The sequence below is a fragment of the Podarcis gaigeae genome (assembly GCF_964106915.1).
Source record: "Podarcis gaigeae genome assembly, chromosome: 3".
NCBI lineage: Eukaryota > Metazoa > Chordata > Lepidosauria > Squamata > Lacertidae > Podarcis > Podarcis gaigeae.
The window spans coordinates 120,973,610-120,996,664 of record NC_139680.1 but is presented as its reverse complement, the minus strand read 5'-3'; the positions used below and the strand labels follow the sequence as shown (position 1 = coordinate 120,996,664).

Genomic DNA, 23,055 nt, shown 5'->3' with positions numbered 1-23,055 from the left:
ATTCAAAAGCATCCATTCTTCGGCGATCATGTATATTTCCCCAAAATTTCTTAATTTTATCACATCCCCGCCATAGATGAACATGCCTCTCCTGTATCGCTTTCTACAGCCACGGCAGGTCCTGCAACCTTCCAACGGTTTGACTTCGCCCCAGAATGTGCACTCCTTCATTGTCTCCTGAGACAGACAGATGCCAATCATCCTACTCTGAATTTTTGGTCAGGAACCTCCTTCTGACCCACTTCCCTTGAGGCTTCCAGCCTTTTTCGAAAGCGCTAGATGGCCAAGTACAACCGGGATGCTTCGGGGGAAAGAGCAAAGAGTTTCTTGGACCCCCGCTCTGTGTTTCTTGGACGCTGTGGTTCATTTAAGAGATGAGGGCGCACCAGGGATTTCTTTGCCAGCCGCAAGCCGGGCACTCTGACAAGGAGAATAAGAGCTGGCAGAGACGTCGGCCATCGAGGGATGAAGAAGACAGACGAAAGATTTCAAGAGCCCTCAGAGCGGGTTCCTCACCCAAAGCAGCTAGGCTTATGGTTTACAAACATACACACTGTTGTGGGCAGGGCTAGGGGGTCAGTCTAGATGATGCCCTGTGTGCCCCCTTCCAATTCCTGTGTTAGTCAGACAAGTTTAATTACACAACAAGGACCTTTCCTGGCCCCTTGAGTGTCCTCATCAACATCTCAAAAGAAGGAGCCAGGATGCGAGAGATGCAACTAAGTGAGGGGCTCCTTCGTGCTAATGCCACCTGGCTGCAAGGTAGGGGCGCACAGTATTGTGGGTGAGCAGGGGTGCCAACTTGAATAAAAAAATGGGGGGCCCAGGCAAACCCCACCCCACATAATCAAGGACATGACACGGGACACACGCACCATTTGAACGGCAATGTCCATCAGTCTTGGGGGCCCCCGGACACCTGAAATATTTGGGGGGGGAGGGCGAACAGACTTCAGCCCCTAGGAGTTGGCGCCCATGTGTGTGAGGAACGGTTGGGGAGGGGATTGGGTGTGTTTGTTTGTTTGCATTGCATTTGCGAATTTAGTTTTTCATGCCTAGTCAAAAGCAGAATTTAGGGAGAATTAAGGTAAGACAGTGCCATATGCTGCAGCCAATGAAACTGATTAATAGTTCAGAAATACCCATTTAAACCTCTTTTTACAACTTCCTGTAAAACACACACACACACACTGAATCTGCATTGCTTTGTTTGTGTGTTTTGCAGTTAATTACATCTTAATTACATTTAACGCTGTATTGTTTTTAACACTTGATTGGAAGCCACCCAGAGTGGCTGGGGAAACTCAGCCAGACAGGTGGGGTATAAATAATAAATTATTATTATATAATTATTATTCTGAAAAAGTTTTAAAAGGAAATGAAATGTGTAATTACCAAATGTTTCCCTGGTGACAAAGTTGGTTTACGTGTTGGGGTTTTGCTGCTTTGGCGGGAGCAGGGAGAGACCCCTTTCCTAATTTTGTGGGTTGTTACGAGGAAGAAATCACCAACGCCATCACAGCGTACAAGAATTTGCAGAAAGAAAAAAGAAAAAAGTAAAGTTCTTCTTCTGGGGGGTGGGGAAGACAAGGATAGCTAACATTTGATAAACTAGCCGCTGCTGGTCTGAAGACTAAATAAAAAATAAAAATAAATAAATTGGAAAATGCAGCTGGCATTATAGCAGTCTCCCATCATTAGGTGTTGGGTATTTTTAGTAGGAAAAAGAGGAGACTGAGAGGAGATAGGAGAGCCATCTTCCAATATCTCAAGGGCTGTCACATGGAAGAGGGACCTCCAGGTACTGGGTGCTATATAAATTCAATAAATAATAAAAAATAATAATAAAGATTTTCTCCTGCTCTTGGAAGGTAGGACTTGAACCCATGGCTTCAAGTGACGAGAAAGGAGATTACGACTCAACATCTGAAAAAACTTTCTGGTAGTAAGAGCTGTTCAACAGTAGCACAGACTCCCTTGTGAATTCTCCTTCCTTGGAGGTTTTTAAGCAGAGGTTGGAGGGCCATCTGACATGGATGGCTCTAGCCGAGATTCCTGCCTTCCCGGGGGTTGGACTGGATGACCTCTGGGGGTCCCTTGCATCTTTACATTTCTATGATTCTGGATGGACCAATGATCTGGCCTTGTTTAAGGCAGCTATGGATGAGGGGGAAGGTTTCCTTTCCAAAGGCGCTCGGGGCACAGTTTATTTCAGCACCGTCTGCTTTTGATCTTTTCCTTTCCCTCTTGATCCTGCCTCATGGCTCCATAAAGCCAAGGGTGGCTGGCGATAGGGCCATAAAAACACAATGAAACACCTCAAAGCCAAATCAGAAATGCAACTCACGCCCTATATTTGAAAGCAACATGAGCCAGTCTCCCCCAACCTGGCGCTTCCCAGATGCTTCGAACTGCAAATCTGATCGGTCCCAGAATGTACAGGAATAGTGGAAACGGCTTTATGTTAAGTCAGTCTTGTATACACTGGCTGGCAGCGGCTCTCCAGGGTCTCAGGCAAGCCCTACCTGCAGATGCCAGCGGGGAGTGAATCAATTTGGAACTCCCTGCCACTTGATACCAGGCAAATGCTCTCCCTGTGCTCTTTTCAAGCACCTGCTAAAAACATTTTTGTTTAGGCAAGCCTCTCCAGGCATGTAGAATGTGGACTTCTAGGGCTGCAGCCATAGCATATAAAAAAAACCTCCTTCAAGGCATTTTGGATGTCCCTGCCAATGATACTTAATAGAAATGCCTTGGACTTTGGTGGCAAAGGGGTGGAAGGAAGAAGAAGTCCCGACAACAACAGATTGACATAACAAGCTACAAAAATTTGCTGAAATGGCACAGCTGACAAATAGCCTGAGAGGCAACTCAAAACAAAAATTTATGGAAAAGTGGGATAGATATAAGATATATGTTCAAAAATACAGTAAAGGTTTGCTATCTATGCAAGCATTTGATTGATGTTGGAGAGAGACCGAGTTGAGAAATAAGACCAAGGGTACATATTGATATAGGAATGTTTTAGATAAAATGTAAAGAAATATACAATAATAGTACATTCATTTGTAAACAAAGGAATATACAACAGGATAGAAAGGAAGTCCAAAGTGTTGGTATATATATGATTTCGGAGAAAGTTTTGAATAGCTTTTTATTTTTGGTTTTTTTTTCTTTTTGTTTTTTCTTTATATATATAAAGTATACATACAGGTTGAAAATTACAGTATAATAAGTTTTGTGATGTAATATGACAATGTCTGAAGTTATAACGTTAGAACTTTAATAAAAGAAAGAAAGAAAGAAAGAAAGAAAGAAAGAAAGAAAGAAAGAAAGAAAGAGGACTTCTAAAAATCTGTTTTTAGTTGATTGGTGATTCTATATTTTGAATGAGTTACAGAGTTGTTTTTAAGTGGTGTATAAATTTTGTGAAATAAATACATACATAAACCTGGGTGCAAAACAGATGGCCCCGGGGAGTTGTAGTTCAAAGATTCTGAACGGCGCCTGGTTGCTGGAGACAGATGGAAGCCATTAGCAGCAAACCAATGTCTCAGTTTGAGGGGGGAAACTAATCATCACTGGTCACAAATTCAGACCCATTCCTCCAAGTGCCTGCTAGGGTTAAAAAATAAAAAAGAGATGTTTTGACTTGCTCTGTCAGCAATGCAAGACTGGCTGATGTTTCTGAACCAGAAAATAAAAATAAAAGGACAAACCAAGAGACTCAAAGAATCATATGATGGTGAAGTTGGAATCCACTGAAATTGAATGTTGGGGTTTTCAGGAGAGATAAAAGGATTTCTTCACGCAGCACAGAATTAAACCTGAGCAGCGTCTCCACCCCCATCGTTCTGCCCGGACCCTGAGGTCCAGCTCCAAGGGCCTTCTGGCGGTTCCCTCTCTGTGAGAAGCAAAGTTACAGGGAACCAGGCAGAGGGCCTTCTTGGTGGTGGCGCCCGCCCTGTGGAACGCCCTCCCACCAGATGTCAAGGAAATAAACAACTACCGGACTTTGAAGGCAGCCCTGTGTAGGGAAGTTTTTCATGTTTGAAGTTTTATTCTGTTTTTAGTGTTCTGTTGGAAGCCGCCCAGAGTGGCTGGGGAAACCCAGCCAGATGGGCGGGATATAAATAATAAATTATTATTATTATTATCATTGCTTATTTCAACTCGCTTGTGGAAACAACTCAGAGGCCATGAAAGAAGGAAGGCTAACAACATGAAGATTTAAAGGAGCTATTGGAAAGACTATTCAAGGCAGTAGAGATATGAGATGATCAGAGCCCCTCCGAACCTGAAACATGGGAAGTCCCAACAAAAAAAATATAATTTAGGCAGAATATTTGGACTATTTGATATGTATTTGTATGATTTGGAACATTCAGTGTGATTGGATTGGATTTTTAAAATGGAAAACTTAATAAAATGATGTTTTTTAAAAATTTATTATTATTATTATTATTATTATGATTATTATTAAACTATGGAACTCCTTTCCACAGGAGGCAGGGAGGACCACCAACCTAGACGGCTTTAAAAGAGGACTGGACAATTTCATGGAGGAGGGAAGGGATATTGATGGCTACTATCCAGGATAGCTGTGCCCTGTCCTTCATAGTCGGAAGCAAAAAGACTTCTGAATACCAGTTGCTGGAAACCCCAGGAGGGGAGAGTGATGCTGATATGCTCGGATCCTGCTGGCTGTGTTAAGTTGTGGCTGAACATATCAGACGACACAGCGATTCTCCAAACAGCTCTTGTTTATTCACAGGCCCAGAACAGAACTGAACTGAAGGGGTCAGCCAGCCTGCTTATATAGAGCTCCACTACAACGCAACAGTAACCACTTTCTGTAACTATCCAATCACTGAACGTCACTTTCAATCCCTTATTTGCATATTTGGACCTGAACTATCTACAGTATCCCCCTGCTGGCCCAGGGTGAGAACTTCAGTACATAACAGGCTGAGTTCCCCATTGGGGCATCTGGTTGGCCATGCTGAGAAGAGATGCTGGACTAGATGGGCGTTTGGCCTGATCCAGCGGGATCTTATGAGGTTGGGGGCAGGCATCAATACTGGGCCCTGGCAGATGATGATGATGATAATGATGATAATGATAATAATAGGTAAAGGGACCCCTGACCATTAAGTCCAGTCGTGGCCGACTCTGGGGTTGCGGCGCTCATCTCGCTTTACTGGCCGAGGGAGCTGGCGTACAGCTTTGGCCAGCAGGACTAAGCGGCTTCTGGCGAACCAGAGCAGCGCATGGAAACGCCGTTTACCTTCCCACTGGAGCGGTACCTATTGATCTACTTGCACTTTGACGTGCTTTCGAACTGCTAGGTTGGCAGGAGCAGGGACCGAGCAACGGGAGCTCACCCCGTCGCGGGGATTTGAACCACCAACCTTCTGATCGGCAAGTCCTAGGCTCTGTGGTTTAACCCACAGCGCCACTCGCGTCCCAATAATAATAATAATAATAATAATAATAATAAATAAATTCTATTTATACCCTGCCCTCCCCGGCCAGAGTCGAGCTTATGGCGGCTAACACCAATAAAATCACAGTAAAAACATAACAGGAGGGAAAACAAAAACAAATATACACCAATTTAAAATACAGGTTAAAATGCAATTTAAAATGCAGCCTCGTTTTAAAAGTAGCCGATAAATCAGGACTGTAAGGGGAGGGAAACATAAGGGTCAGACTGAGTCCAAACCAAAGGCCAAGCGGAACAGCTCCGTCTTGCAGGCCCTGCGAAAGATGGCCCAGATTGCCAGATGATGGCTCTCCTCGCGGCCCCGCGCACCTGAGAGAGACAGGAGCCCCTGTCTTAGCCTCACCCAGGTGGCTGCCCAGAGGGTGGGCGTTGTGTTCCCCCAGGCCATGCGCCCCCGTGGCATTCGCATGGTTGCCGTGGGCTTGAGTGCTCGGCCTTTGATGTGGAACGAAATCAATCCAGCAAAGGGGTTTGCAAAGAGCCTTTCAACATCTGACGGGCTTCCTTGGGTCAACAGCTTATGAAACCCCCACCTTCCCTTACATCAACAAGGGGAAGGGAGAAGCTGTCCGGCCAGGCGCAGGCTGTTTTCCAGAGCAGCAGACCTGGCACCTGCGTTTATCCTCCTGCGGCGAAGGCAAGCAAATATTTGCCATCTGAAGGACCGAGGGCTGCCAGGTGAAAGTCTTAGCGCTGAGGGGCACCCTGGAGATTTGGGGTCAAAAGTCAGAGGCGTACGCTGCACCCTGTGGAAAGGTTCTGCCAAAAGAGTACCTGTGATCTAGTTGTGTTTCCCATTGTGCCCGATGAAGAGACCTGTGCAGCTCAAAAGCTTGCTTGCACACGCTAAAGAACTTTCTGCAGTAAGAGCTTTTCGACAAAGGAACGGACTCCCTCCTAAGGTGATGGACTATTGTTCTTTGGAGGTTTTTAAGCAGAGGCTGGATAGACATCTGTTGGGGATTCTTTCACCGTGATTCCTGCGGTTGGACTAGATGACCTCTGGGGATTCCTGCCAACGCTGCAATTTGATTCCCTCCCCCTCTTCTTTTTTCCTGTGATGGAACTCCTATTATTTGGGGACTGTCTGGATAGCTGGCCTTGGTGAAGACTTGATGTTTTCATCCCCAAAAAAGTTTTTGATTTGAGTTTCCATTGAAATGAGGCTGTGTGTTAATGTTTTAATGTTGTATTTTAATCTTGTTTTTAAGTTGTATTTGAATCAATTTGTTTTTATATCGGGTGTTAGCGGCCCTGAGCCCGGTCTTGGCTGGGGAGGGCGGGTTATAAATAATAATAATAATAATAGTAATAAAAATAAAAATAATTACAATTACAATTACAATTCTATTCCTCCTACCAAATGAGTTGTTTCAGGAAGGGGCCAAGCTGATTCTCTGCCTGGAGGCATAGAAACTGATAGCCTTATTCAATTTGTCTAATCTCACTTTGAAGCCATAAAAATTAGTAGACGCCACAGGAATTTGTGGTGTGGAATTCCAAAGCACTGTGTGAATCATAGAGCTGCCGTGTTGGAAGAGACCCCCCCAAGGACCATATTTTTGTCCAAGTGAATCTGCCTGCTTGGCTGGATGATCCTCACGGCGGTCTTGTTTTAGGAGCTGAGAAGAGGAAAATGTTTCTCTGCCAACTTTCCCCATGCCTGTGCATAGTTTTCTAAACCTTTGTCACATACCCCTTTATTTTTCCAAAGTTATCATCATCATCATCAAATTAATAAGCTCCAGACCCAGTCTGGGATCTGCACAAAAGCTCATCAAAGTCCAGACCAATACTCATGATTGCAGATCGTCTCTCTTCTGAGTGATTATAGCATGGAAGAGGTCCACAAAAATCAGGGTGAACTCCAGGAGGCCTTTGAAGGAGAGTAAGGAATGACCAGGCCCTCCATTTGGAAATGAGATGATTGCTGGTTTGAACTCCCAGGATTGGTGGGTTTGCGAGATGCAGGCCTTTAATTTATTTATTTATTGTAAACTCCGGGTTGGGGATCTGGTAATGAGGGGGTTCTGTTAGCCAAAAATGAAGCCTGCAGTGCGTGCAAGACGAAAAGAGCTCCGGTTCTTGTTTGGGCAGGAGCAGCTTTTAAGCCAAAGAAACAGGGATTGTTCTGCCTATCAGCAGGGTTAAGGCAGGGGGCTGGAATCCACAGATCTGGAAGAATGACCCAGGGTCTGCTCTGGCTGCCCAACTCCCATTCATTTGCAAAAAGGAGGTACATTGCAGGTATCCAATGCAGCTGAATGCTGGAAGATTTGGGAAAGATAAAAGAAACTTCATCTTCACACTGCACACTGTTAAGCTATGGAACTCCCTGCCACAGGAGGCAGTGATGGCCGCCAAACTAAGAGGATTAGGCAGATTTGTGGAGGAGGATATAAATTGTGATAAGAATTTTAAGGTCTTAGATATATAATGTACCAACCAAGCATGTACATAGATCAGCACAGGAAGACTGACCTGGAACCGTTTTGATTCCCAAACTTAGCAAAGATTTTCTCTGCAAGGTCAAAGGAAAATGGAAAAGCCTCCCTACGATCTTTTCCTTCACAAATCCTGTCTTAAGGGCACGTTTAAGATATGAATAGGGTGTGAGCCTGTGACCTGGCTCAGGAACTAAGTATGTATCATTACCAAAGACTGGCCAGGCTCCCCCAGGTATCCAATCAAGTGAGCATTAACAGGTAACCTGGCAGACGAGATAAACAACGCACTCAGATTTCTGCTGCAGACCGCCCTTTCTGTGATGCAGGTATGTGGGGGCTGATCTTGGGTTACACTTCTTCTGTGATGTATGTATGTTGTATGGAGGGGTGTTCTTGAGCTCCAGGGCGGGCAATATAAAATGTCTATATAAGGGCGGACACACCTTGGTTCTGGGTCCTCCTCCTCCTCCTGCATGTGAGGGGAGACCCTGTTGCAACAGATCAATAAAGATCAGGCTTACTAGCTGCTTTGCTTCTCAGTATTCTCTGGTTGGCCTCTGTTATTTTCTCCTCCCAATAGAGAACCTACGTAAGGACTCTATATGGGCTCTTGTGTCCCCCATAAGGGAATAAGGGCAAGTTTTGTTTAGAACAGAGGCCTTCCATGGTTATGCTTCTGAATCCCAGTTGCCGGAAAGGGGAGAGGGGCTCTTGGGCTCTGATTTTTTTTTTTTAATTTCAAAAGCTTGTGTCGAGGGATGACTTTCAATAGATCGCAGCGAGGGAGCTGCTCTGCTACGTACGAAACCCTGACCCAGAATCAGGTCGTCTACGAATGATTTAGCACTGGGTTCCCCACGAATGTGCGGTGTGCCAAGGGCGAGAGGCAGCCCCCTTCTGGCCGCGCTCTGCTCCCCGGGCGGACGGCTCTCCGCACCGGGAGGCCGCGTGGATGCGCGGCAAACTGGCTATCCGAGGCCAACCGAGGCTCCACGGCGCTGCGGTATCGTTACGTTTAGGGGGGATTCTGACCTAGAGGTGTTCCGTCATAATCCCACAGATGGTAGCTTCTCCCCATTGGCTCCTCAGCCAAGCACATACACCAAAGGTCTGAACCTGCGGTTCCTCTCGTACTGAGCAGGATTACGATCGCAACAACACATCATCAGTAGGGTAAAACTAACCTGTCTCACCACGGTCTTGGGCTCTGATCCTCCTTCCCATCGAGGCATCAGGTTGGTCGCTGTGAGAAGACCATGCTGGGCAGTGGCCTCATCCAGCAGCGCTCTTCTTGGGTCGTTATGAGACCTTCCCAGTCAATTGAGTCCATTGTCTTCCTAATGACTAGGAGTTCCCACTTACTGCCCCATCCATGCTATCTGATGATGCCCTAGTTCTGCACCGCATTCATGTCTAAACACTAGGATGTAGGTCAGGGTGTCTTTGTGTATGTAAGACATACAGACAGACAGACAGACAGACAGACACACACACACACACACACACACACACAGAATCCATACCTAAATAGGCCACAAAATGCAACAATAAATACATCTCTAACAGTGCACTTCTAACCATGTCTGCTCTACTCAGAAGTCCTATTGAAATCAGTAGGTTTACTCCCAGGTATGTGGGGTTAGGGGGGGCGTGGGTGGCACTGTGGGTTACACCACAGAGCCTAGGACTTGCTGATCAGAAGGTCGGCAGTTCGAATCCCCACAACGGGGTGAGCTCCCATTGCTGGGTCCCTGCTCCTCCCAACCTAGCAGTTCGAAAGCTCATCAAAGTGCAAGTAGATAAATAGGTACCGCTCCGGCGGGAAGGTAAACAGTGTTTCCGTGCGCTGCTCTGGTTCACCAGAAGCGGCTTTGTCCTGCTGGCCACATGACCCAGAAGCTGTACGCCCTCCCTCGGCCGATAAAGCGAGATGAGCGCCGCAACCCCAGAGTCGGCCACGATTGGACCTAACGGTCAGGGGTCCCTTGACCTTTATGTGGGGTTAGCACTGCTATTTTCCCACAAGTCAGGTTGTGATTGTAGAGTTAGAAGGGACCCCTAAGGGGCATCTAGTTCAACCCTCTGCAATGCAGGAATCTCAGCTGAAGCATCCATGACAGATGGCCATCCAACCTCTGATTAAAAACCTCTGATTAAGACATTCTACAGCTGTGATTCCTGTACTGCAGGGGTTGGACTGGATGACCTTTGGAGGTCCCTTCCAGCTCTACAATTCTGTGACTGCACGGCGGCAGAACCGGCCCTCAGCAATCCCAGAGGGTGGCGCTTGCAGGATGAGAGCGAGGGGAAAAGGAAACCTCAGGGCGTGTTCCGGACCGAGAAGCTGCCTGGGCCAAGAGCAGATTCAAACGGCGCTTTCCTGCACCAGGAACCCAGCGACATTTGCGGGGTCACGTTTCAAGCCCGCAATTATGACTATCAGCGCTAAATGATGCGTCTTGCGCACGGACGAGAAAGAGTCCCGTCCCGTCCCGTCCCCTCCATCTGTTTTTCTGGTAATTTGCACTCTGAAATCTGAGCGGTACTTTTGATCTCTGAAGTCAGACAAAAAGGGGGGAAAGTGGGAGGGGGTGGGTGGGTGTCCTGAGGACTGGAAGGCAAGCAATGAGCCGCTGTTGTAGCCAGAGCTGTGAGCCCTCTGCGTAACCCCGGACTCACTCCGCACACCGGCTCCGCCTCTCCCGCCCACTTCCCCCTCCCCACCCCCGCCTCTGGAGTTTCTTCAGGCCCCTGGTAGCAATTCCCGACTGCCTTCCTCGCCCAGTCTCCCTCACAAACATCTCGGGGGCTCCGGCATTTGCAAAGGGGACGCTCATTTTGAATTAAGCGCCCTGGAGATTTAGGCTGTGGGCACATCACCAGTTAAAAACGCAGCTGGGGTTTTCTTTTGCCCTAGTTTGGATCGAAGCTGGGGGTTTTTTTGGGAGGGGGGAAAATACATCAAAACACAGCCTTTCGTAAGAAATGACAGGATGGCTATGAATGATAGAAATGTGGAGTTGGAAGGGTCCCCAGGGGTCATCTAGCCTAACCCCCCCTGCAATGCAGGAATCTCAGCTAAAGCATCCCCAACTCCCCCAACCATTACTCGTAAGGCTTAGTTTTCAGAACCAAGAATCTCTCTTGCCCTCCTCTGCACACCTTCCAGCTTGTCAATATCCTCTTTAAATTGTGGTGCCCAGAACTGGACACAGTGGGACTATTCCTTCCTTTGACCTGGACACTACAAGCTGTTGACTGTGGCTAACATCATGTATGTAGAGTCAATCACAAGATTTCAGGCTCGGAAGTGTACCCAGGACTCCTCTCACAGCGGATGCTATGCGTTCAGTCTGGGCCAGCCCAAGTCAATTGGACGCGCAAAGGAGAAAATCCAAACAGATCTACTATGCCTTTGCCCAGATGCGTTAATGTCCACCGGGACATTCTCCAGTGCCAACCTCAGGGCAGATGACAGATCATAACTGTGGCTCTGAAGAGCTGCATCAATTCTAAACAAACCTCAGATCACTAAAGGGAGACCTTTCTTCCATTTCCAGAAGGGTCGCCACCGTTTTCTCTTGTAGCGGAAGCGACAAAGAGCTCTGTGGACACAGCAGCCTCGCTGCCTCCGACTCACCTTTCATGATCCTCCCCCTGAGAAGAACTGCGACCCCCACGACCCAGTCCGAGCCGCTTCTACCGAAACAAGCAAGCGAGCGAGGGAGGTTTGACTCCAGTAGGCCTTGCAGGTGAAGAGGCGCAGCTTGCCAGACGTCTCTGGTCCTCGAGGATGGAGCTTAGAGGGTCGCGCCACATCCCAGCAGCGCATCCCAGAGACACCGGACGCGGCTCGGGGAACAGAGCATCGCGGCTCCGGAGCGTGGAGTGGACATCCTTTCCCCGCACCCCGCTCCACAGCAGCCTGGAGAAGGGGGTCCTCGCTTCCATCCAGCGCTGCTAAAAGTGGGCCATTTTTTCACCTGGCCATCGGTGCGCCGAGGGAGGTGGCGGCGAGACTCACCCCTTCAGTGCCCCATGAAGGTGACTGGGTTTTCCTTCCTCCTCCTGGCTAAACATCCACCCCCTGCCTGGCTCCCCTCGTCCCAGAGAGTGGCCTTCAGTCAGTGCGCAAAGAGCCGCATCTCTGCTGCCTCGAGGGCGCACGGCTCTCTCTCCTCTCCTGCGTGCTCCCCCTGGTCCATTGCCCAGACAAACTTCCTCGCGCTTTCAAAACAGGGCGAGTGGCTCCTCTATATGCCAGCCGCCTCTCCGGCTGGCTGGAGCCTTCCCTCCCATGGCCGCTGCCCCCAAATCCAGCAGGGGGTGGGGGTGGGGGAGGGAGGGGAGGAAAGGGAGGCGAGGCGGCGTTGGAGCTTTGCCGAAATATGCGCTGGGTCCCCTCCCTCCAGCCCTAATTGCTAACAAATGTCCTCTTCACCGGGGAAGGGGGGAGAGGAGGGGGAGAGAAAGAGGCAAGCAGGAGGCAGGCAGTGTTTTGGGGGGGGGTTGATGTGGGGATCCGGGGTCTCCCCACCCCCCAAGCATGCCCTTTCGAGGGGCCTAAGAATAGCCTGCTGGGTTAGGCCAATGGCCTACCTAGTTCAGCATTCTGTCCTCATAGGAGCCAACCAGATTAATGTGGAAAACTCTGCAGGCAGGATTTGAACTCAAGAGCAATACTGTACTCTCACCTCCTGTGGCTTCCCAGCAACTGGGATTCAGAAGCATCTCGACCATGGAGGTCTTCTTGTTGCTGTTTAGTCCTTCCAGTGAGCACTCAGGGCTGATTTCCTTCAGAATGGAGAGGTTTGATCTTCTTGCAGTCATAGAATCATAGAATCATAGAATCCTAGAGTTGGAAGAGACCACAAGGGCCATCGAGTTCAACCCCCTGCCAAGCAGGAAACACCATCAGAGCACTCCTGACATATGGTTGTCAAGCCTCTGCTTAAAGACCTCCAAAGAAGGAGACTCCACCACACTCCTTGGCAGCAAATTCCACTGTCAAACAGCTCTTACTGTCAGGAAGTTCTTCCTAATGTTTAGGTGGAATCTTCTTTCTTGTAGTTTGGATCCATTGCTCCGTGTCCGCTTCTCTGGAGCAGCAGAAAACAACCTTTCTCCCTCCTCTATGTGACATCCTTTTATATATTTGAACATGGCTATCATATCACCCCTTAACCTCCTCTTCTCCAGGCTAAACATGCCCAGCTCCCTTAGCCGTTCCTCATAAGTTTCCAGGCCTTTGACCATTTGTTTATCACCCAAAGCACACTCAACACACTTTTAAAAGCACATGACTTCCCCAAAGAACATTGGGAACTGTAGTTTACCCTTCACACAGCTACGGTTCCCAGCTTTCTTAGCCAACTGCAGTTCCCAGGATTCTTGGGGGCCGTGTGCATTGAATTTGCTTTAAATACGTTGCGTGTGGAGCCTCAGTTTCCCCTCTGTAAAGTGGCAGCAAAAGTGACTTGCTCGGCACAATGGAGGCTGCAGACTCCTTTGAAATAAGGAGCATTGTATCCCATAGAATAGTGATTTCTTCGACAGGTCAAGGTCTTAGAAAAATGATACTGTCTTGGTATACAGTGTGTTGGTTGAGTTGATTGAAAGTTTGGGGTCCCTTCACACAAAGTCATATTTTGGGGGAAGTGACGCCACTCAGCCTTTTTAAAACCTCACTGTCATCCTGATGTACTTGTGTAGACACACAACAGCACACACATGTAAACACACAAATGCCCTTATGCAGATGCATTACAGACCCTATACGTAAATAGAAATGTGCATTTATCACAGTTTTACATTTATCTCTTTCCGAGTCTCTTGAAATGGCGATTTCTAGAGCTGGTGGCCAAATGCCCATTTCTTTTATTTAAAGAAGGAATTAAAATCTTGTAGAGGTGCCAGCTCTAACGTTCTGGAACAGATTGAGAACATGTTCATATTTTTAAAAACTGCAGCCATCATCACTTCAAGCCTTAGGGACCTTCGGTGGGGTTGAGTTTGTAGAAGTCCTTCCTGGATTTGTGCCTTACAAGTTGTTTTCACAAACTTTGGTTTCTAAGGAACACACACACACACACACACACACACACACACACACCCAAAGACAGCCTTGCAGGTCCATAAGGAAAATCTCAAAATCAATAACTGGTCTTTACTAGGCCAAGCAAAACATCCCAAAATAGTGTCCAAGCATTCAAGTTCTCCATTACTCTTCACTGGGATGGTAAATGAAGCGAAGGGGGTGGGGGCAGGGAAAAGATGGAAGATGGGAGGAGGCATTCGAAGGAGGCTCTTTGTGGGACCATGCAGATTTCAGGTAGCAGCCATGACAAGGTTCGGCAAGGCTTACCGGACATGGGCCGGATCATTCCCACAGAGATCCTCCGTGGGCCTGACTGGCGCAGCGTGATGCTGGAAATAGCGTCTGCGCATGTCCGCGGTGCTGGAAATCACTTCTGCACATGCCCAGACACCTGCACAGAAGTGTTTTCCGGCATCTGGGCATGTGCAGAAGTGATTTCCGGAGCCGTAGAAGAGAGTCCCTGCGCTGTGCTGCGCTGCTTTAGCGCAGCGCACGGGGACTCACCAAGTGGGTGGCTTGGTCCGCTTCTGGCCCATGGGCCTTAGGTTGCTGACCTCTGACCTAGGACTTCTGGGAAGAAAGAGCATACAATACAGACTGTCTTGCCAGAGTGGTGCATGCTTTAGTTATCTCCCGCTTGGACTACTGCAATGTGCTCTATGTGGGGCTACCTAATCCAGAATACGGCAGCCAGACTGGGGACTGGGAGTGTCTCCACCTCCATCGTTCTGCCGGGACACTGAGGTCCAGTGCCAAGGGTTCCCTCACTGCAAGAAGCCAAGTTACAGGGAACCAGGCAGAGGGCCTTCTCGGTGGTGGCACCCGCCCTGTGGAATGCCCTCCCACCAGATGTCAATGAGAAAAACAACTACCAGACTTTTAGAAGAAATCTGATATATATATATATCTGACATAGATATCTGATATATATATATTAGACAGCAACTGATGAATTCCTTCTTTTGGTCCATGATAGAAAGTGTTCTTTCATACTGTATTATGGTGTGGTGCGCTGGTTTGACAGCCACAGACAGAAAGTCCCTAAAGAGGGTGGTGAAGACAGCGCATGATATCATGGGCTGTCCCCTGAGTCCTCTAGATCAGTGTTTCACAACCTTTGGTCTCCAGCTGTTTTTGGAGTACAATTCCCATCATCCCTGACCACTGGTCTTGCTAGCTAGGGATGATGGGAGTTGTAGTCCAAAAACAGCTGGAGGCCAAAGGTTGGGAAACACTGCTCTAGATGTCATCGCAGGAGACCATTGCCTCAGAAGAGCGAGGAACATTCTCAGCGATGACTCACACCCTGGCCAGCACCTTTTAAATCTCCTGCCCTCAGGCAAGAAATGTAGAAGCATGATAAGCTGCACCAACAGGTTAAATAACAGTTTTTACCCATGGGCTGTGAGGCTGCTGAATAGAAGACAGCAACATTGCAGCTGATGTTCAGGGTTGGTGGTTGTAGGACAGCACACAGAGTGTAACAAGGGCAGAGAGATTGTGGGGGTGGGGGCTTGTTTAATCTCACTGTAAACAAATCATATGAGGGACGCAGGTGGCGCAGTGGGTTAAACCACAGAGCCTAGGACTTGCCGATCAGAAGGTAGGCGATTCGAATCCGCTTGACAGGGTGAGCTCCCGTTGCTCGGTCCCTGCTCCTGCTAACCTAGCAGTTCGAAAGCATGAAGTGCAAGTAGATAAATAGGTACCACTCCGGCGGGAAGGCAAACGGTGTTTCCGTGCGCTGCTGTGGTTCGCCAGAAGCGGCTTAGTCCTGCTGGCCACATGACCCGGAAGCTGTACGCCGGCTCCCTTGGCCATTAAAGCGAGATGAGCGCCGCAACCCCAGAGTCGGCCACGACTGGACCTAACAGTCAGGGGTCCCTTTACCTTTAAACAAGTTGTACAGTGACAATAAAGTATTTCTATTTCTATTAATGGGCATCTGGTTGCCCTCTGGGAGGACAGGAAGCCAGACTTTTGGGACCCCCTTTGGCTGACCCAGTGGCTGCAGTGCTCTCCTGGTGATCTTTCTTGCAACAGGCTAACAAGAGACCCTCTTTCCCACAGAGGGCTTGAGCGCTTGGGGCTGCTGCCCTCTGCTGACAGAAGGGAGGCCCATCAGGAATTGGAGACTCACTTTCAAGCCCCCCCCCCCAAACCTTGCTCAGTCTTTTCCTCCTCTCCCCACAACCCCAGCCTCTGTGGTCCTGCCCCCTTTCAGGTGATTACTGAATTCAACAGCCGCACAGCCACACAGCCACCTTGTCAGCTGCTGGACACATCTTGTGCATTTCAGGGGGTCGGACTAGATGACCGCCCTACAAATCTACAATTCTGTGAGTGGCCCCAGCTAGGCCAAAAGCTCTCCTCTCTTTTGGATTTTCTTCCTGAGACACACACACGAGAGAAGGGGTGGTGAAAGAAGAAACACCCTGGTGCATCTGCAGTAGTGAAACTGGACGCCTTCATCTGCCCCGCCTACAACGAAACATGTCTCTCCTGTATCGGCCTCTACAGCCACAGCAGGCGCAGAAACTCTCCAACGGTTTGCTTTTACCTGTAAAGGCACACTCCTCCACTGTCTGCCGAGAGAGACAGATGCCCACCACAATAATAGCTGCCCCTGGCTCCAGAGGGCAGTCTTTGGTGATGCCCCACTTTGCATCTAAGAAGAGCAACACATTGCAAGGGGTTGAACGAGATGGCCCTTTGGGTGTGGGATATAATCCACTGGGAGCAGTCAAGTACAACATTCCTTGTTTTCCTAGAGTGGACATGCAAGGGGATGTTTGGTCCAGCCAGTGGAAACTTCTTGTTCCTCCTGGGTTGGAGCATCCTTCCTCTTGCATGTGACTAGAGGTGGGCGTGTCCTTACCTGTCCAGGTAACAAAAAGGACAAGGCGAGCAGCACACTCTCTCTTTTTGACTCCCTTCTTCGTTGGACCAGTTTTTAACTAGGACTGCTCTGCTAGCTCTCAGCTAGCAGCACTGGGATTATTCCTCCATATGGGGTAGATCCACATGTACATATTTGTAACTAAGTCTGCCTTCAGGAATCCAACTGTGGACTGATGTGAGTAAACTTCTTTTATTGACTTTGAATAAGATTGCTGTGTCTTTACAGTGGTACCTCGGGTTACAGGGTGTGATGGCCTGGGAATCCGATTCAGAGGCTGAACCGGAGGAATCCCAGCCTGCACAGGAGTCCCCGCCTCCAGGGCCGGCTGAACTGGGGCAGGGCCTTGGATCTGAAGCGCCTGCACCTGTGCCGGATCCTCAGGAGCAGGCACCAGGTGAATCCACTCTGGCTCCAGAGGTGGTTGAGGACTCAGTGCCTACAGGTGAGTCTCCCCCCTGGGCCCAGTAACCCTCCAGCCTCTCCTGAACTGCAGAGGCTCAGGGCAGAGAGGCGAAGGGAACTGGTTTCTCCTAGGAGGAGTGCTCACCTTAAGGCCAGGAGAGGCGGGTCTCCTGGGGGCCGGGGCCGCCCCTGGCCTCAGAGAAGATAAAGGCCAGTCAGCCCGGTCCCAGGTTGCGGGAGCAACGTCGTTGATGAGCTGTTTCGACCAGCATCCAGTCTTGTTTCCCCCAGAGTTCCTGTCCTTGCCCGGTTTCCCGCTGTGGACCCTGCTTTGCCCGAGGAGGACTGTCTGTCGACCCTCAACTCAGGTCCTGGACCTCGCCCCACGGTAACCTCCCCCCTGGACCAGCACACAGACGCTTCAGGTTACAGACTCCGCTAACCCAGGAATAGTACCTTGGGTTAAGAACTTTGTTTCAGGATGAGAACAGAAATCACGCGGTGGCAGCGGGAGGCCCCATTAGCTAAAGTGGTGCTTCAGGTTAAGAACAGTTTCAGGTTAAGAACGGACCTCTGGAACGAATTAAGCTCTTAACCCGAGGTACCAATGTATTCTTTTAAGAGGGATTCAAGGGAACTTACTAGAAACTATACAATTCAACCTGAGACAGACTGAATTGTGTAATAGTGAGAGGCTCACACGAGCCTGCAACCAGCTATCTGTTGTGCATGCAAAAAGGGGAATGTAAACTCTGCTAAGTAAAGGAACTTGCTAGCACAAGTTGTTGTTGTTGTTTAGTCGTGTCCGCCTCTTCGTGACTCCCTGGACCAGAGCACTCCAGGCACTCCTGTCTTCTACTGCCTCCCACAGTTTGGTCAAACTCATGCTGGTCGCTTTGAGAACACTGTCCCACCATCTCGTCCTCTGTCGTCCCCTTCTCCTTGCGCCCTCCATCTTCCCCAACATCAGGGTCTTTTCCAGGGAGTCTTCTCTTCTCATGAGGTGGCCAAAGTCTTGGAGCCTCAGCTTCAGGATCTGTCCTTCCCGTGAGCACTCAGGGCTGATTTCCTTCAGAATGGAGAGGTTGGATCTTCTTGCAGTCCATGGGACTCTCCAGAGTCTCCTCCAGCACCAGAATTCAAAAGCATCAATTCTTCGGCGATCAGCCTTCCTTATGGTCCAGCTCTCACTTCCATACATCACTACTGGGAAACCATAGCTTGAACTATACAGAACTTTGTTGGCAAGGTGATGACTCCATGGACAAAGACAACAGCACAAGTTAGGAAGGATATTAATAAACAATATATCCTCTCCTGTCACCCTCAACATCCCCACATTGGGGTCTATCCCCACTTGTTATGTACTGAATTGAATAGGATCCAAACTGCAGCAGTCTGATTGGTCCTAGAACAATAGGCTCCAAAAGGCAGCAGTCTGATTGGTCCTAGAACAATAGGATTCAGAATGCAGCAGTCTGATTGGTCCTAGAACAATGCAGCAGTATGATTGGTTAGCAGGAACCACCCAATCATGCTCCAGATAGAAGTGAATCCACAACCTGATTGGCTTACAGTAGAATTCCAGAATTAGCCAATCATGGTCAGCCCATTGTGTAAATAATGTATATAAAGCAGATACTTTGAGGGGACTTTCATTCATTCCTCCTCACCACTATGAGCTGAATAAAGAGCATGAAATCACTTTGCGACTCTGAGTATATTTCACCACTATAGAATCTTATGATGCTATCCAGGGAGGTTTCTAAGGTGTATATGTGTGTTCCCTTCTGCAGAACTCCCCTCTCTCAGATCTGACAAACCCCAAAGCCAGACAGATCTTGTGATTTGGCAAGAGATCAGTTGCCACAGCTGAGCAAGGATTTCTTTTATTTTTAGCCCTCTGCCCCAGTTTCACTTCCACCACTGGACGTGTGGACGTCAGCATCCCCACAGCTGCCCGACTGCTGCAGCCACAACCACTGCTGTCCCTTTGAACTGACCCAGACTCTCACCCACAACCCAATCCTTGGGTTATCACAGGTTCTTGTGGAGATGGTATTATTATCATTATGATTAGGGTTACTAATGGTATGTGAGAGATTTTAATTTCTTGGGCTCCATGATCACTGCAGATGGTGACAGCAGTCACGAAATTAAAAGACGCCTGCTTCTTGGGAGAAAAGCAATGACAAACCTAGACAGCATCTTAAAAAGCAGAGACATCACCTTGCCAACAAAGGTCCGTATAGTTAAAGCTCTGGTTTTCCCAGTAGTGCTGTATGGAAGTGAGATCTGGACCATAAAGAAGGCTGATCGCCAAATAATGGTTGCTTTTGAATTCTGGTGCTGGAGGAGACTCTTGAGAGTCCCATGGACTGCAAGAAGATCAAACCAATCCATTCTGAAGGAAATCAGCCCTGAGTGCTCACTAGAAGGACAGATCCTGAAGCTGAGGCTCCAAGACTTTGGCCACCTCATGAGAAGAGAAGACTCCCTGGAAAAGACCCTGATGTTGGGAAAGATGGAGGGCCCAAGGAGAAGGGGGCGACAGAGGACGAAATGGTGGGACAGTGTTCTCGAAGCTATGAACATGAGTTTGACCAAACTGCGGGAGGCAGTGGAAGACAGGAGTGCCTGGCGTGCTCTGGTCCAGGGGGTCATGAAGAGCTGGACACGACTAAACGACTGAACAACAACCACAACTACTACTAATGGTATATAAAGCCCTAACAACTTGGGAGCAGTTTACCCGGGTTCAAATTCCCGCTCAGCCATGAAGCTCACTGGGTGATTTTGTGCCCGTCCTCGTCTCTTAGCCTAACCCACCTCACAGGGTTGGTGTGAGGGTGAAATGGGGAGAACCATGTCCGAGACCTCTCTGAGCTCCTTGGAAGAAAAACATGGTTGCAAAGCTCCTATTGAAATTGATTTTGACAAAGTCCCGCATGATATTCTTGTGGAGAAGTAGGCAAAATGTGAACTGGATGAGGCAACCGTTAGGTGGATTTGCAGCTGGTTGGCAGACCAAACCCAAAGAGTGCAACTAAGATGATCAAGGGTCTAGAAGCCAAGCCTGATGAGGAATGGTTGAAGGAGCTGGGTACATTTAATAATAAATAATAATATTTTTTTATTTATACCCTACCCTTCCGGGTTCCGAAAACTGGGCTCAGGGTGGCTAACAACAAATTTAAAACACTTAATTGATGCAACAAAAAACAGCATAAAAAACGTGAATAACAATAAATTCAGGATTCAAAAATCAATTTAGGGGGGAAATCCATCCAATAAACATTAGATGATCACCAAAGCTAGCTGGCTAAATTAGTCCTATTTGGGTCAGTGAGGAGACCAGGGCAGAATTAGCTGTGGAATCCCAGAGCGGGTGATCTTCATAAAATGGGAAGAGGAGGGAAGGAAGGGGAATAAAAGATCAGGCTAAGTTCAAACTGAAAGCCAGGCAGAATAGCTCTGTCTTACAGGCCCTGTGGAAGGAAGTTAAATCCTGCAGGGCCCTGGTCTCCTGGGACAGAGCATTCCAGCAGGTCAGAGCCATCACTGAGAAGGCCCTGGCCCTGGTGGAGGATAGTCTGACTTCCTTAGGGCCCGGGACCTCTAAACTATGATTATTCATGGACCTTAAGGTCCTCCGTGGGGCAGACCAGGTGAGGCGGTTCCGTTTTGCCTGGAAAAGAGGAGACTGAGAGGAAATATGGTAGCCATCTTCAAATATCTAAAGAAGGCTGAACGCCAAAGAATGGATGCTTTTGAATTCTGATGCTGGAGGAGACTCTTGAGAGTCCCATGGACTGCAAGAAGATCCAACCTCTCCATTCTGAAGGAAATCAGCCCTGAGTGCTCACTGGAAGGACAGATCCTGAAGCTGAGGCTCCAAGACTTTGGCCACCTCATGAGAAGAGAAGACTCCCTGGAAAAGACCCTGATGTTGGGAAAGATGGAGGGTGCAAGGAGAAGGGGACGACGGAGGACGAGATGGTGGGACAGTGTTCTTGAAGCTACCAGCATGAGTTTGACCAAACTGTGGGAGGCAGTGGAAGACAGGAGTGCCTGGCGTGCTCTGGTCCAGGGGGTCACAAAGAGGCGGACACGACTAAACGACTAAGGCGGACACGACTAAACAACAAATAATTCAGAGAGCCAGTGTGGTGTAGTGGTTAAAGATCGGTAGTCTCTTAATCTGGGGAACCGGGTTCACGTCTCCGCTCCTCCACCTGCAGCTGCTGGGTGACCTTCTCTGAAGTCTCTCAGCCCCACTCACCTCACAGAGTGTTTGTTGTGGGGCAGGAAGGGAAAGGAGATTGTGAGCCGCTTTGAGACTCCTTCGGGTAGTGATAAAGCGGGATATCAAATCCAAACTCTTCTTCTTCTTCATGTGCATGAAGAAGGCTTTGGAGAAAGGGGCTTTGCGGCGATGGGGGACGGTGAGGAGGCCTGGGCGGGGTCGCTCTGGCTCCCCTTTTACGAATGGACCCAAACAGCGGGAGTCTGGGGGAACCAGAACCGGTTTGGGGGCGCCCCGTCGGCGATGGAGCGGGAGCTACCCCTGGCGGCAGGTCGGGGAGCTGCGCCCTGGCTTGCTGCTTTCCCAGGCTCCATCCAGGGCGGGCGGCCGGGGGGGGGGGCTGGAGGTTGATTTCTGTCTGCGATGAGCTCAGAGCAGCTGAGGGGGGGGGGGAGAGAAGGGGGGGAGGCGCCCGCCTATAAAAGCGCAGAGCGGCCACTGCGCCACGGATCGACCGGGCGAGGAGGACAAGCCGAGAGCGACTCGAGAGGTGATGCAGCTGCGGCGCTTTTGCAGCAAAAGTGGAGGCAGCGCGCAAAGTCAGCTGGATTTTGCGCCCCCGCCTGCAAACAGCGGCTGCGAATATCTGCGCAGGCCGGGCAGGGTTTGCAAAGGGCTGGGAAGGGCGCGCGCAAAAGGGGAGGCGATGATGCTTAATATTTGCAAAGGCAGGATCCCCCTTTCCTTTCCGGAGCAGCGCATCCACACGTGCGCGGAGCCGGAGAGGAGAGCTCTGCAGGGCGCAGCTGCTTCGGAGTAGGGCAAGTGGGGCGGGGAAGGGGTGGTGGATTCAAGAAGCGACCGCCGTACATCTGCTGTGTAGGTGGATGCGGGAAAAGCCCTAGTCTGACCTGCGCGGGCACACGCGTCACGTGTGAACGCTTTCCATCAAGGACGCGGTTAGAAAACGGCCTTTTTGGGGATGGTGGGAAAGGAGCGGGTCTTTGCGGGAGAACTCGGGCTGGGACGTCTTGCGTTGTTGGAGGGGTGTGTGTGTCTGTGTGCGCGCACGCGCGTGGGTTGGTCTGTGCGCGCGTGCTCGGCGTGGGGTGTGGGGGAGAGGATGGGCTGGGTACGCCCCCGAGACGGAGCGTGCGGGTTGCCGTAGTGTGGCACATTGATGGGAAGGAGGGCAGGCTGTGTCGCCTAGTGGTTGGGAACCTGGCTCCAGGGGATACGCTGGAGGGAAGTGCCGTATAGTGGTGAGAGTCCCCCCCTTCAATTAAGAGTGTTTCACTTCCTTATACTGAACGGAGTTGGGAGCTTCCTTATCCCGAGTCAAACCGTTGTCCCACCTCTCCCTGCACTGACTGGCAGCATCTCTCTTGGGAATTCAGACAAGGGACCCTTCAGCTGCCCTCCCTGGAGATGTGGGAGGCTGCAAGGGGGGCCGTC

At 49.4% G+C, this 23,055-nt stretch overlaps 3 protein-coding genes across 4 annotated transcripts in view; 2 read left to right on the top strand and 1 right to left on the bottom strand.

Moving 5' to 3' along the window:
• The window catches only part of SCARA3 (scavenger receptor class A member 3), a 39,595-nt gene extending 27,321 nt beyond the window's left edge, over positions 1 to 12,274 (bottom strand). Inside the window, exon 1 of the mRNA XM_083733454.1 lies at positions 11,594 to 12,274. Coding sequence (XP_083589580.1) covers positions 11,594 to 11,600 — 7 coding nt within the window. The 5' untranslated portion in view covers positions 11,601 to 12,274. The remainder of the gene's footprint in view (positions 1 to 11,593) is intronic.
• LOC310842040 (sterile alpha motif domain-containing protein 12-like) overlaps positions 1 to 17,801 on the top strand; it is a 225,228-nt gene extending 207,427 nt beyond the window's left edge. The window contains exon 5 of the transcript XR_014562790.1: positions 17,780 to 17,801. The gene's annotated coding sequence lies outside the window, so the exon portion shown is untranslated. The remainder of the gene's footprint in view (positions 1 to 17,779) is intronic.
• A 4,201-nt stretch (positions 17,802 to 22,002) lies between these two features.
• Positions 22,003 to 23,055, top strand: part of CLU (clusterin) — a 32,819-nt gene continuing 31,766 nt past the window's right edge. Inside the window, exon 1 of one of the 2 annotated variants that reach the window (XM_083733506.1) lies at positions 22,003 to 22,150. In XM_083733506.1, the coding sequence (XP_083589632.1) occupies positions 22,024 to 22,150 (127 nt within the window). In that variant the 5' untranslated portion in view covers positions 22,003 to 22,023. Of the gene's footprint in view, positions 22,152 to 23,055 lie in introns of both variants that reach the window. The other variant, XM_083733507.1, reaches the window with a different exon arrangement.